This window comes from Taudactylus pleione, unplaced genomic scaffold, assembly GCF_031769625.1.
Source record: "Taudactylus pleione unplaced genomic scaffold, aTauple2 ptg000075l, whole genome shotgun sequence".
Classification (NCBI taxonomy): domain Eukaryota; kingdom Metazoa; phylum Chordata; class Amphibia; order Anura; family Myobatrachidae; genus Taudactylus; species Taudactylus pleione.
In genome coordinates this window covers 432769-446655 of record NW_028284477.1, presented here as the reverse complement: position 1 = coordinate 446655, position 13887 = coordinate 432769, and the positions used below count along the sequence as shown (strand labels likewise).

Sequence of the window (13887 nt, the reverse complement as noted above, 5' to 3'; positions counted from 1 at the left end):
CGCAAGCAGGCATGTTCTGTTTTTGAGATGTCTTGCTGATGTGTATTGAAATGTAACTGCTGCCTACTCAATTATTTGGAAATGTTTAATATGGTTTATTTTTTCGTTGACATCACTTGTTTGTTAATGACAATAAAAGGTATTAGTGTTAGGATTAACGATTGTCTTTTGGATCATTTACTAGTGTGTAGCAGACAGGGGCGCCGACCAAAGGGGGGGCGCCGCCCGGCTGTGCTACCAGTAGCCAAGGGGTGGACAAGTCCCGCGGGCCCCACAAGTGTAGGGCACACCGCAGTGAGAGCGGTCTGCCCTACACAGTTTACAAACAGACAGCCGCCAGCGACGGCTGTATGTTTGTAATAGCAGCCAGCTAATGAGAGTCAGACAGACTCCCATTAGCTGCTGCGTCGTCCACGGAGGGAGCCGGCTGGAGCTCACTCATGAGCTCCGTGTTCCGACTCCCCCCCGCAGCAAGGGATGGGAGTGACGACAAAACGTTTCTCCAATGCAGGAGAAGAGCGGGACGGGACTCTGACAGTGGCAGTCGCGTCAGGAGCGGGAACCAGGTAAGTTTTTTTTGTTCTGTGTGTGTGTGTCTGGCACGGGGGGGCACTGAAATAGGGGGTGTCCGCTACTGGGGGCACTTTATGGGGGGGTGCCTGCTACTGTATTGGGGTGGCCACTACTGGGAGCACTGTACAGGGGACTACTACTGGGGGCACTGTACAGGGGGGGCTACTACTGGGGGCAATGTATAGGGGGGACTACTACTGGGTACTATTACTGGGGGCCCTGTATAGGGGGGACTACTACTGGGGGCAATGCAGCATAGGGGGGATTACTACTGTGGGCACTGTATAGGGGGGGCTACTACTGAGGGCAATGCAGCATATGCAGCATAGTGGGGATTACTACTGGGGGTACTGCATAAGGGGGGTAGGGGGGTGTCAGTACATTACATTGCTAGGGGCGCTTGGATCCCTAGATACACCCCTGGTAGCAGAGAATAAATGTTCCTTGTACTGTGGATACTAACAGGCTCTCTTATCACCTTCCTGTTTAGGAGTTGTCACCATTATTTGCTTTCACTGTACTTCTGTTTCCCAATGATAAGAATATGAGAATACTTTGTCATTAGATCATTAACTTGCAGGGTTCTAAAGAAGTTAATATTTTCCCTGGGTCTGACGTCTCGCTGACTATGAGGCATTTAGCCCATGAGTGAGTGAGTGAGTGAGTGAGTGAGTGTGTGTGTGTGTGTGTGTGTGTGTGTGTGTGTGTGCGCGCGCGCTCTCACTGGCTGTTCTCAGGAGTAGGGATGGAATATCAGAGAAAACACAAAGCTGCAGATACTGTAACAGTTAGAGGTGTATATTGCACAGGGATAGTGTCAATATCCCGGCAAAGTGGATGCTGGCGCTTAGCATACCGGCACCGCAACCCCGACACCTGCCAGAACCCCGGTGCCGGCATCCTGACTGCTGGCATCCCAAAGATAAGTAACGAGGTTTAGGGTGCGGGGAGGGGGAAGTTAGGTTTAGGCACTAGGGGGGAGGTTAGTGAGAGTGGTTGGGTTAGGATACCTACCAACAGGTGTTGGTATCCTAAAACTTTCGGGATGCCGGTCTCAGGATTTTGACAGCCGTTATACCGAGCACCACTATCCCGTACCAACCCTATTGCAAAGCCTTGAAATATAGCCATACTGATCCTACATACTGAAATTACTTATTATTTATTACAAACCTATAGTATATTAAATGGTTTAGATTGTCTCTAGTGAGCTGCCACTCACTCAGCAGCACAGACCCCGTCTGTCAGGATGGCATAAATGTTTGTATTTATATCCCTTTATTATATAACTGCTGGTAAATCCTTAGTCAACATTGTTTAAAAAAGTAAGAAGACCAAAATGTAACAAATAAACAACCAATGTGTTTTTGTTAGGTTTATTCATTATCACTTAAATTCCACAAAAGCAGGTGAAAATGAACATTTTAATCTGCTTTTGTAGAAATTAAGTGTCCAGGCCATTCATCAAATAGGTAAAGCAGGAGATATCACAGATATCTCCTGCTTACCTTTCACTTGCGATGTGGCACGCTGTCCCCATACACTAGTATGGAGACTGAAATTCATAAAGCGCCGAAAATACAATGTTTACGGAAAGGAGCATTCGCCATCTTCAGATGCCGCTTGCTCCCATTCGCAGCGCCCAGCCTGCTCCTTCCCTATGGTCCCAGGTTGCGAAGAGAGATCCTTTCGGATTCCTCTGCCCCTGTTCGGCTCCTACCGCAGGACGCCGGGGCTTAATGCACCAGAGTGAACTCTAGTTCATGCAGGTGCACTAGCAATGCCAAGTCGACTTAGCAATGTTAAGTTTCACTGCTGTGATAGGAGCAGCGAAGCCTCTTCGGAGTTCCCAATAATTATCATAATGAATAGACCCCTTAATCTGTACAAGAAGAGATATTGTGGTATAAATATTCTTACAAAAGCTTGAATTTGATCTTGGCTTTTGATCATGCATAATTTAGTTATTTTTATATCATTGCAATTCAATAAAATAAATAGTTCAGTTATTACCCACTTTCTAAATATATCTGAACATACTACCGACATTTCTGTTCAAAGACACACGTACAGCCTTTCTTTGCCTGTTTGATAATTTTTGCACAAAATTGCAGATCATTGGGAAGTGTTTGTCCCCCAAAATGAGTATCCTTGACCGTATATATCCCTCCATGTAACCACAACGTGGGGTGAAATTAGGTACAGATTCTGATATACACACACGTTACCCGTGTGAAAGTAGTGTTATGGTGCGTACACACGGTCAGATTTTGTGTCAGATCTGAACGATAACGATTTAAAAAAATAATTCTGTCGTTCATATCTGATAGAAAATCTGACATGTGAGCCTGCAACGATGAACGATGCGCGTTCCCACATGTCAGATAACGATATCTGACATCTGATGTGTTTGCAGCCAGATTTGGACGATTTCATTCATTTTAATACTGTCTGAAATCGTTTAAATCGTTGGTAAAATCTTTCATCTGACAGATCTGACCGTGTGTGTGTGCACCATTAAAGACACCTGATTTACCATATTTACAGCTGAAATTTTGTGAATGAACAACACATTTAATCATTACCTTACAACTTCTAGGGGTATTTACTACTAAAGCTTCTAGAACAGACAAGTGGAACAAACATATCTGCCTATCATTTTCTAGAAGGCAATAGAGAAATGATAGCTAGGATCTGATTGGTTTCTATGTTCAACACCATTTTTTTTAGAAGCTTTAGTAAATTTACCCCCTAGTCTTTTGGATTTACCTTGCTTATCTGGTTAGGCTTGATTCCAGGTCCCCGGACAAGTAGTGGAACTTTAATATCAAACTCATAGAGCTGACGTTTGTCTATTGGCATGGAAAACTGGCCTGCCAGACATATGGCAAAGGGAAACGTTTTATTATTTCACACAAAATATTTTTTTACTTTACAAAAAACTTTATTAACATTATTTATATACCGACAACATTCTCTGTAGCCTTTCACAATTGGGGACAAACTGTAAAAAAGACTGGACATTAGGTAAAACAATAAGGGGATATATTTACTAAAGTAAGAATTTTTAGAAATGGAGATGTTGCCCAATACAACCAATCAGATTCTAATTAATATTTAACTAGCACCTTCCAGAAGATAATAGCTAGAATCTGATTGGTTGCTATGAGCAACATCTTCACTTCTAAAAACTCACTTTAGTAAATTTACCCCCAAGAGTGCCATGCAAGTTTACATTAATTAAATATACATTTTGCACACAGGATTTCTACAATCTGAACAACAGATAAAAAAAACTAAGTCTGTGGTGATGACAATGAGATCAGGCAACTTTTGATCTGTTATATTTTGATAATTTTAAATTAAATGCAGAAACTATTAACATAAATGGAATAAGGTCTCAAAATACAACACAAAAAAGGAAATACCCCAAAATTGTTCATCTCATACCTTTGCAGGCACACAGGGCTTCTTAATAGAGTTGTTGATTCAGAAATGTCTGATACTACTTGTTCATGAGGTGGCCATCTCTTCCCAGGTGACATGTACTGCCTGCCCTAGCCTAACATACCCATATATGTATATACCACCACTGTGAGCAATGGGGCTCATACACCTGGGCTGTTATAGGGGCAATTCCCCATTCTGCCGGGGGATCAGAGAAATCTAACATGTTGGACAATCTTGATTCCCCAATTCTGACCCGAAAATGGTTTTAAACATGTAGAATTTATAATTTTGTCAGTATAGCCAAAAATTTTACAAGTTCTCTGCATATATTTGCTTGGTAAAAGGTGAAATTAAATGTTAGTCAAATTTTAACATACATTAAATTCAAATAATGTATGGATAGGACTGGTTTATTAGCTCAAGAGGAAACAGACACAGGAAGTCATGTAGCTGAGCCTGGTGCAGCTGGACACAGACAACAGCATGGCTCAGTAATACAAATGTATGCTCTCTACTGAATGACAAGAGAAGATAAGGGTCTAGGTCCTTGTTTCCGCTTTCAACCTGATCCTGTTTACAGGTTCTCCAACTCTTTCTATTTCCACTATGACAATTCCAGAGAAATAGATGAAAACCGTAAACATTACAGCAAAACTGAAGTTTAGATGTTCACCTGTGTGATATCCATTGTCAGATGTGAAGAAGATAAAAGTGTTATCCAGTTCGCCTCGAGCCTGCAGTTCCTTCAGGAGCTTCTCCACCAAGTCATCAACTGATAGCAGAGTTTGCCACCTGTTGTAAGAACCAAACAGTCTTAGCACCACCTCATTTGCTCACCACACAACTCTGTATGTGCAGTAACTCACTCTGATTTTTTGTAGCTAGTCAGAGACAAAGTTAATACTGTAGAACCATTATGATGAAAAGTTTATGCTGACACTTCTAGGTCACAGATTAAAGTTGCTATGTTTAAGTGATAATGAAGTAATTACACTGCAGGAAAGCAGCTCTATTTCAAATCTTTTAATAAAGAGGATGCAGTACACAACCATAGCCTGCAGGTGGCACTTTCCATAGCATATCAAGTTTTACGCTGCAGATGAATCACACTATATACAGAGCTGTCATGGAGCTTCCTGTAAGTTCTAAGAAATGAATACAGTATAAATTATTGCAATACTGAGTATTATAGTCATTTACAAATACAGGCAAAAAGCTGTAAGTTTAAAAAAAAAAAAATACATACGCAAATTGCCAACTTCCAATCGCCATAAGAGAAATAGCATAATAAATATTTTGAAAGATAGATCATTAAGAAGAGCACACAAGGAATATTCCTCTTCAGACACCCTATGAGGGAAGTGTCCCCAACCAATACCACTAAGTAACAAATCAGTCATTACATTAATATTAACACAGACCACAAATGTCTGGAGCACTGATGTCATTAGTATACATTCACACTGTGCTGGAGTGAGATGTAATGATGGCAGAATGTATCATCTTTATCTGTGGCTTTAGCCTGGTGTCATCCATGCAGCTAATAAGGGTGCCAATATTTTGCAACAAAAACTCTCTTCTTAATCAAGTAGGTTTTTTTAATTTAAAAACTGATTATTGTACAATGGTACATGATAAAGAATTTGTGTGTAATGTGCCACAGGTCCCACTTTGGCTTGGGACACTCGGTGTACCCCCCTGCCAAGCCAATCCTGACCCCTCAAGTCACCCCTACCTCTTGCGAAATGCATTGTCTAGGAACTGAATGGATGAGTTTGCCATCGGAGTCTTTGCTTGTCTTATTAACCAGTGCTTGTCCTAAAAAAGAGAAAACGCACAGCTTAAACAATTTTGGGGATCCACATAGCATAATGCAGAGAACAAATAATAAAGAACTGCAAAAATGACTTCACGGCTGTCGCAAGAAGATGTCCTATATCTGCTGCCTAGGGAGAAATATGGGTTTCCTAATCACACCCAAAAGAATGGAAATGAGAGAATAAAAACATCTTCGGTGTAATATTAAACCTTAAAAAGGTCTAAGACACATTAGCCGTGACTAAGCAGTCCCGTACTCACAGGGATAGAGAGCTAATCACTATTCTGGGACTGCTCAGAGGAATATCACAGCTTCATATTGGGTATGGTCAAATACCTTTACTCACTGTAATGGTGCATACACACGGTCAGATAAAAAGGACGATATAAACGATAACGTTTAATCGCTTATATCATCCTTTTTTAATAGCCGACTCCAACAACCATCGATGCACAGGCATGGATGGTCGATATCGACCATCGCAGTGCATGCAGGCCAACATGGTCGATATCGACCAGGTTAGCCTGTTTATGGAACATCCAGCACATGCAGGACGATCAGACATACGATATCAGATCATTGTCTGATCGTCCAGTGTGTACGGGCCATAAGATATGTCAGCTACAAACCGCAAATAGGAAAGACACAAGGCATATGTATAAATATATTACCTAATTAAAATAATTTTATTAAAATTTGCCAGTGGTATTTCATACCTCAAAATACTGTCATAGATAAGCAAATGTAAAACCTGTAAACATGTTATCACTAGTACAGACAAAAATTTATATAACTATTTAAAAAAAATAAAAAAAATCACAAAATAAAATCAAGGCATAGAAAAAATGATGAACAGAAAATAAGCTGAGAATCATTTGTGATATGAGGCATATGTCAGAGTAACCATGGCGATGGCACAAATAGTGTGTGCGGTGGAGAGTGGAGGTGAATAAGTGGGATAGGATTGTGGCTATGGGAATAAATGGAGAAGGGACATGGTGTATGGTGATAAATGGTGGAATAAAGACACAACAAATAAGGATATATAGATGAATTATGTAATTAAGTGTGAGTGATATAAGAAATAATGAATAGAAAAATAACATGTTGTTATTACGATATAGCTTTATGAGGAGGGGAAGGACCATATGAATTTGGATGAGCATATACAGATGGGTCCTCATATACTTAGTCTCAATACGCAATACGGTGCGAGTGTGCCGCCAGGTCCCGTGCAACACGTCTTGCGACAGGCATCTTTTTAACCTGAAAATGCGTCTTAGTCGCAATCTGATGTGACAAACCTCTTCACGAGACTGCCCTGATTACCTCAATATGTGACACTTGTATAACTGTGTGCGACTGAGTCTGTATACGAGCCCTACGGACTTTGGCATACAAAAAAGCAGCAGCATCGCAGCACTTCATACACAGATTCAGATGCAGTCACACACAGATATACAAGTGTCACTTGTCTAATTAGTGCAGTCCCATGAAGCGGATTATCGCATTTGTTTGCTACTATAGATGCATTTCAGACAAAAAAAAAAAAAAAAAGACGAAAAAAAAATCGAGCTCTGAGCAACTGCAGCAATAGTCACATCTGTATAAAGAGAAAGGATAACATGCACATCCCAACTCATATGGTCCTTCCCCTCCTTGTAATGTTATACTGTAACAACAGGTTATTCCCCATTCATTAGTTATTATATTACTTAATACATCATTATCAGCACTTCTTTATATAGAGAAAAGGCATATTGACTGAATCATCATATTAAATTGATATCATGTCATGCTGAATTGTTTGGAGAGTGCTGGTCCTCTTTTTGCAGTTAATTTGGGAACAGGTTTATATAGCATATAATGTTCTCATAACAGAGGAAGTAATATTCCCTGTAAACAATAAATTATGGCCATAGATTTACTGATCATTGGGACAGAATAGAACACAACCTTCTTCAAATAAAATAGAACATTTCCGATGCCACAGCTGCTGTAGACGGTCACTAGAGAAGACTGGATGCTGCAGGTGGCAGTGGGACTTAGCACGGGTGTGACATGTATTACCGCCGGCCGCAATTCCTGACAGCGGCTGCCCAACAAAGGAGGAAATCCTGATCGTCCTAAAGGTAAGTATTTACTAACCTAACCCCCCTAACCCTCATTAGGGGTGTCTAACCCAAACCTCCCCCCCTGTGCCTAACCCTAACCTCCCCTCTAAGTGCCTAAACCTAACCCCCCCTTACCTGCTGCCTAAACCTAAGTCCCCCGGGGGGGTGCCTAACCCTAACCTCCCCCCGGGGGTGCCTAACCCTAACCCTCCCTCCCCTAGCCTAACCCTAACCTCCCCCCGGGGGTGCCTAACCCTAAGTCCCCCCCGGGAGCCCTAAACCTAACCCCCCCCCCCACGGCTGTCCGCTGCGGCGCCCGGGCAAATGACAGGCGTCTAGATTTAGACACCTGTTACTCGTCCCTAGTCGGGATAAAGCAGTCTGGAAGCCGGGCGGTCGGCATTTAGACTGTCGGGTTCCAGACTACATCCCCTTAGCTCAGCTGTCTGAACTAACAGTGCAGATTAAACATCTTCCCCAGATCAGATCAGACCAGTCTTTGGAAAGATTATGAGAAGATACATTTATAAACGAGGAAAACACATTTATGAGTTTTAATAAATAATGCATTTGAAGACCATTTCTATGCTTCTGATTTTATAAATGTCCCCTGGTAACTTACTTTGCCGTGGACATTGAAATTGTTGGTCCTCGGAGCACTGATATTCGCAAAAGTGTTTGCATACTGAGGAGCAGCCGTCCATGGGGAGTGCGGTGCTGGAGTGCTGATCATCATAAAGAAAGGCTCATAATTTGATTTGTAATTCAGGAAGTCCAGAGAAATGTTGGCCTGTTATACAAGATAACAATTGAAAATGCAATAATATTACATGGTCTAAATATCCAAAGAGGTGAGCATCCTGGAATGATGGCTCACTGCCCCATGTCCTGAAGCTGCCATTTGCAATATATATTTCATATAATCATTTAGCATGTCATATAAATTGTGGGATGCAGTCACCATCCAACATTCAAAATGTTGTTGAAATGTCAACATGGAACAAGTTGACATCTGTAGAATGTCGACATGTTCACAATGTCAACATTCTGTAGGGAGAAGAGGGTTAAGGTTAAGCTGCAGGACCGGTAGGTAAGGGTAGGGCACTAGGGGGAGGATTCAAAGCTAGGATTAGAAGTTACCGCCGCTGGATCAGATGACTGCCAGAACTCTGGATCACATGACCGGCGGACTCAGAAGACACTGCAGAGCCGCTACCAAGTAAGTGATTGCCACACACTTTTGTTGACATTCTAAACATGTCGACATTTCATCACTGTCTACATGTCAATGTCGACCTAAATTCGGACAACGTCGATATTGTGAATGTCCACACAACAAACCCAACCCATATATTTCATATAGGGGGAGATGTTGCAAGCATTGGAGAGAGATAAAGTGGAGACGTTGACCAAATTAGCTTCTGGCATTTCAAAGACTCTGGTAGATAAATAACAGTAAGCAGCTAATTATTTGCTTTGGGCAACTTACCCACTTTCTCTCTCTCCAAGCCTTGATACATCTCCCCCATAATCTTTTAGCATATGTATCACTAGAAGGACACGCATTTTATGTACACATTTTCTTTACCAATACAGAATGCCATATAAAATCACAAAATTAAACTGCCCAATTTGTAGTTAGGATGCAGGTGAATAACAAACCAATGCAGAAGACACAATCTAAATGATACAATCCTGTCTTTTTGACTTTCTAACTAATTCATATGGAAAGAATGATTGAAATTTGTAGGCCAAAACCTGATTTTACCAATACCACCAAGTATTTAGCAACATACTTTACCAAATGTTTGGTTCAAATCAATTCATAGGGCGCAATCTAATTAGGTGCGAAGGGGCGAGTTACTGTTGTAACGCTGTACAATTCCACCGATCTCACCCGGACTTACTCATTTTTGCTTACAGCCGCACTTACACATGCTGCGAGTACTTCGCCCCTAATTGGATCGTGTCCTTAGTTTCTTGTCAACCAAATAGAACACAAAAAAACCTCTCTTACCAAGACATCTGTCAGGTAATCTACACTGTAGTTCTGTCCATAGTTACGTGCCCGTCCATTCACTGACAGAGTATAGTTATAGTATTTTGAGTTTTTCTCCTACAAAGAAAGGAGAAACAACATGAGAAACACATCACCTGCTATTACATTTATGATTTTCAGTATAAAAACCCCAGTAGTCACATAACAGTTCTGTATAACACACCAGTGGGCTCACGTGCTGCAGTTAATATTTACTCTAATGTTGGGTAAATGGCTTAACAGTAAAGCCAGCAAAAAGAATACACAATATTTACACTTTAAGTGAATTCAAAGACAATATCTTTAATAGTTAATTAGCCAATTAAAATGGACTAAAATCATTATTTTAGTAGATATAGACTATTACAACAAGGCTTTGTTAAGAAAATCAATGCATAATGCCAGTAACATGGAAGGTCTGTCTCCAGATTATACTTAATAAGAACAGCAAACACTGAAGGAAACACATGAGTGCATTCCACCTGCCAAGCTATCTGTTGCAATGTCTCTAATGTTTCATTTTTCTCCCACACATTGCAACATCTTGGATTTTGGCTTCACCCTGACACAGTTAAGTTTCCTGAGGCCTCAGATACATTTTTCTAAATACTAATGGTGCATACACACGGTCAGATCTGTCAGATGAACGATGAACTATGACCGAGGAACTACGAACGATTTTACCAACGATTTCATGAACTACGAACGATTTTTGACTGTATTAAAATGAATGAAAATCGACCAAATCTGATTGCAAACATCAGATGTCAGCTATCGTTATCTGTCAAGCGGGAACATGCATCGTTCATCTGACAAACATGTCAGATACGTCAGATTTTCCTTCAGATATGAAGGATTTTTAAAATAGTTATTGTACAGATCTGAAGGAAAATCTGACCGTGTGTATGTACCATTAGGCTGTTTACACACAAGGATTTTCTGTCCAACCATCCAACTAGTTGATTGGTTGGAATGAAAATCTGGTAATGTATGGGAGTAACTGATGATCAGCAATTTGCTCCTAAATGCCAGAAAACAGATGAAAATGGTCGTCAGACAAGTTTGTTAAATGTTTGATCTAAACAATTTGTTCAAACAACAGTTTTTGTCCATTTTCCAGCATTTGGGAGCAGATTGCTGAGTGTCATTTGCTTTCATACCTTATCAGATTTTCATTCCAACCAATCAACTAGTTGGATGGTTGGACAGAAAATCTTTGTGTGTGTGTATGCACCTTAAGGGGTCGATTCTATTAGCTGTGGAGGGGTGTGAGTTGGCATTGCAACAGTGTATAAACTCTGGCAATGGCACCGCAACTCGCCTCCCTCGTGGCTAGCTGATTTTTGTACGCAACCCTATGGGCTGCAAATAAAAATCATTGAGTCCGGAGGTACCGCAAGTGCGACCTATTACTCATGCTGCGAGGGGACTTAAAAGTGGTCTATGAACTAAATATAGTACTATTATTTTAAAATCTACAATATGTCAATCTGTAAGTATCATGACAAAACGTAATTTCCTACACAAAAGACAGTATTACACCATGATAAACTGCCCAGTAAGAGTGCTGCTCAGCTGGAGACCATAAATTATAGACAATACTACCTCAGCCACAGAAGCCATAATTCAGATGCCATTCATGTTAGCAAATCAATGATCACTGTTGAACAACATGCTTACATGGTTCCCTGAATAATTGCAGAAAAACGAGGTGTAATTGAGTAATAAATGTAAACCGGTTATAATTAGCATCCAATAATCTACAGGTACTGTAGTTATTTTTATTAACATTTCTACAGCACCAGCATATTCAACTGTGAACAAACAGTGTTATAAAACAAAGAGGAAGCACACTAATATATATATATATATATATATATATATATACACACGCAGTGTGGTTAGGTCAGAGCGCCTTAAAGTGCTTTGAGGTGCAGAGAATGTGCAAGAATCACTGAATGAATAAATAAATAAAGCAATAAATACGTCTTCCCTTGAAGTCTGCTGTTGACGAAACGCGTTGGGAGCTTGCATCCCACCTGACCATACCCTCCATATATATGAAATAAGATAAGCTTTTCATTTTTATCAAACTTTGTATTTATCTCAAAATTTTTTATAAAAAATAATTTGTATAGTTTTTTAACTAATGTCATTTATGTCTTTCCATTTATGTTTTTATGTTGGTTGTTCTTATTAAATTTGTATTTTTATAATTACTTTTTTATGGTCTAGATCTATTTGGCAGACGTATTTATTGCTCTATTGATTTATTTATTCAGTGATTCTTGCACATTCTCTGCACCTCAAAGCACGTTAAGGCGCTCTGACCTAACCACACTGCTCTCACATTATTTTAAAAGTCACTGACCACGACTTAGACTGATTAGGTTGAGCTGACACCCCATTTGCTGTGGGGGAATAGGCTTTGATTCTAATTGTATTATTTACACATTGTTATTTAAGGTACATCACATACACTGGCACTGTAAAACCTTATAGACACATATATATATATATATATATATATATATATATTCCATAGATGAAAAAACCTTAATTAAATTCCGATCATTAAGGCTGACGCCTTAATGGATGCGTTCCTTGAGCAATACATATAGGGTATGACATCACACCCTGTGATTAACTGCAGATTCAGCACTCTCACAGAGTGAGATTGCGGTCACTCACAAAATGGTGGAGCTGCTAATTCCCAGAATTGTGTGCTCATTGGAATACACACATGCAGTCCGCAACCGAGGTCTGAGCAGAAGATATGCAGTTTATTATCCCACACTAAGTGCCTTTAAGACCATAAATACACCAAGCATAAGTACAGTTACTGGAAAAAAAAAACAAAACCTGACATTTCTGAGCTTCCAATGGAACAGTGGTTCTGGACAAGGAGTTACACTTTATTCCTTCCAGAGCTGTTTCTTCACCTAATCTACTGAGCTGATTAGGGAGTTATCCCATTTGTATAGGCAGTCATGGTAAGGCAAACTGCTTAGTGAGTCTACAGTATATAACAGAGTCGCACTGCAATTTTGGTTTGGGGATCAGCGGTTTTCTTGAGTATGGAACAGGGTTGGGAAATAAGCGGTCCTCCAGCTGCTGTTGAACTACAAATCCCAGCATGCCTTGCAACGGTTTTAGTATGGCCAAATAGCAAAAATGTGGAAGGGCATGCTGGGATGTGTAGTTCTACAACAGATGGGGGGCTGCTTATTGCCCACCCGTAGTATTGATGGAGAATAAACGTAAGTTTTGAGTGAACTACATAGGGTTGGTAATCGGGTAGAATAGCCTAAGGAGCCAAGAAGGTGATTTAGGAATTTGAAAAGCTTGGCTGAAGAGTGGAGTGTTCAAGGAACACTTGGAGGCTAGAAGACAGTAAAACTTTACTTACAATATATTTGGTATGCATTACAGATTGCATGTAAAGCAGAATGCCAGGTTGTCATAGTGAAGGTAATAATGTAGCAAACATTCCTAGAACCTCTCTAAAGTACTTAAGGTCAAAATGACTCAAACGTCTATTGTAATTCATTTCCTATCCATCCACTATAGTACATTGGCCACAAAAACATCTACATCTTTTAATACTTATTTTATTGGGAACTACACTCAAAAATTGTCAGATATGTATTTTAAAACTAAAAACCTTACACAGAACATTTTGATAGATTAAAATAAAAAGGGAAATTTTGTATCTGTATTTTATTTTAAAACTGAAAATGTAAATTCATGTTGATTAGTGCAATTTTAGCACTGTCAATCTGTGTACACACTTGTCCAATCCTTCGGGGATCCAACTCTCGACCAGACTGTTGACAAAATCCTACTGGAGACCTGGTCACAGATAAACGCCCAATCTAAAGTTGGGTACACAT

At 40.1% G+C, this 13887-nt stretch overlaps 1 protein-coding gene across 1 annotated transcript in view; it reads right to left on the bottom strand.

The window, feature by feature from the left end:
• The window catches only part of GNS (glucosamine (N-acetyl)-6-sulfatase), a 48266-nt gene that overhangs the window by 13402 nt on the left and 20977 nt on the right, over positions 1 to 13887 (bottom strand). Inside the window, exons 5-9 of the mRNA XM_088467781.1 lie at positions 9974 to 10072; positions 8579 to 8746; positions 5759 to 5841; positions 4697 to 4815; positions 3343 to 3446 (exon numbers count right to left, since the gene is read on the bottom strand). Of these exons, the coding sequence (XP_088323907.1) occupies positions 3343 to 3446; positions 4697 to 4815; positions 5759 to 5841; positions 8579 to 8746; positions 9974 to 10072 (573 nt within the window). The remainder of the gene's footprint in view (positions 1 to 3342; positions 3447 to 4696; positions 4816 to 5758; positions 5842 to 8578; positions 8747 to 9973; positions 10073 to 13887) is intronic.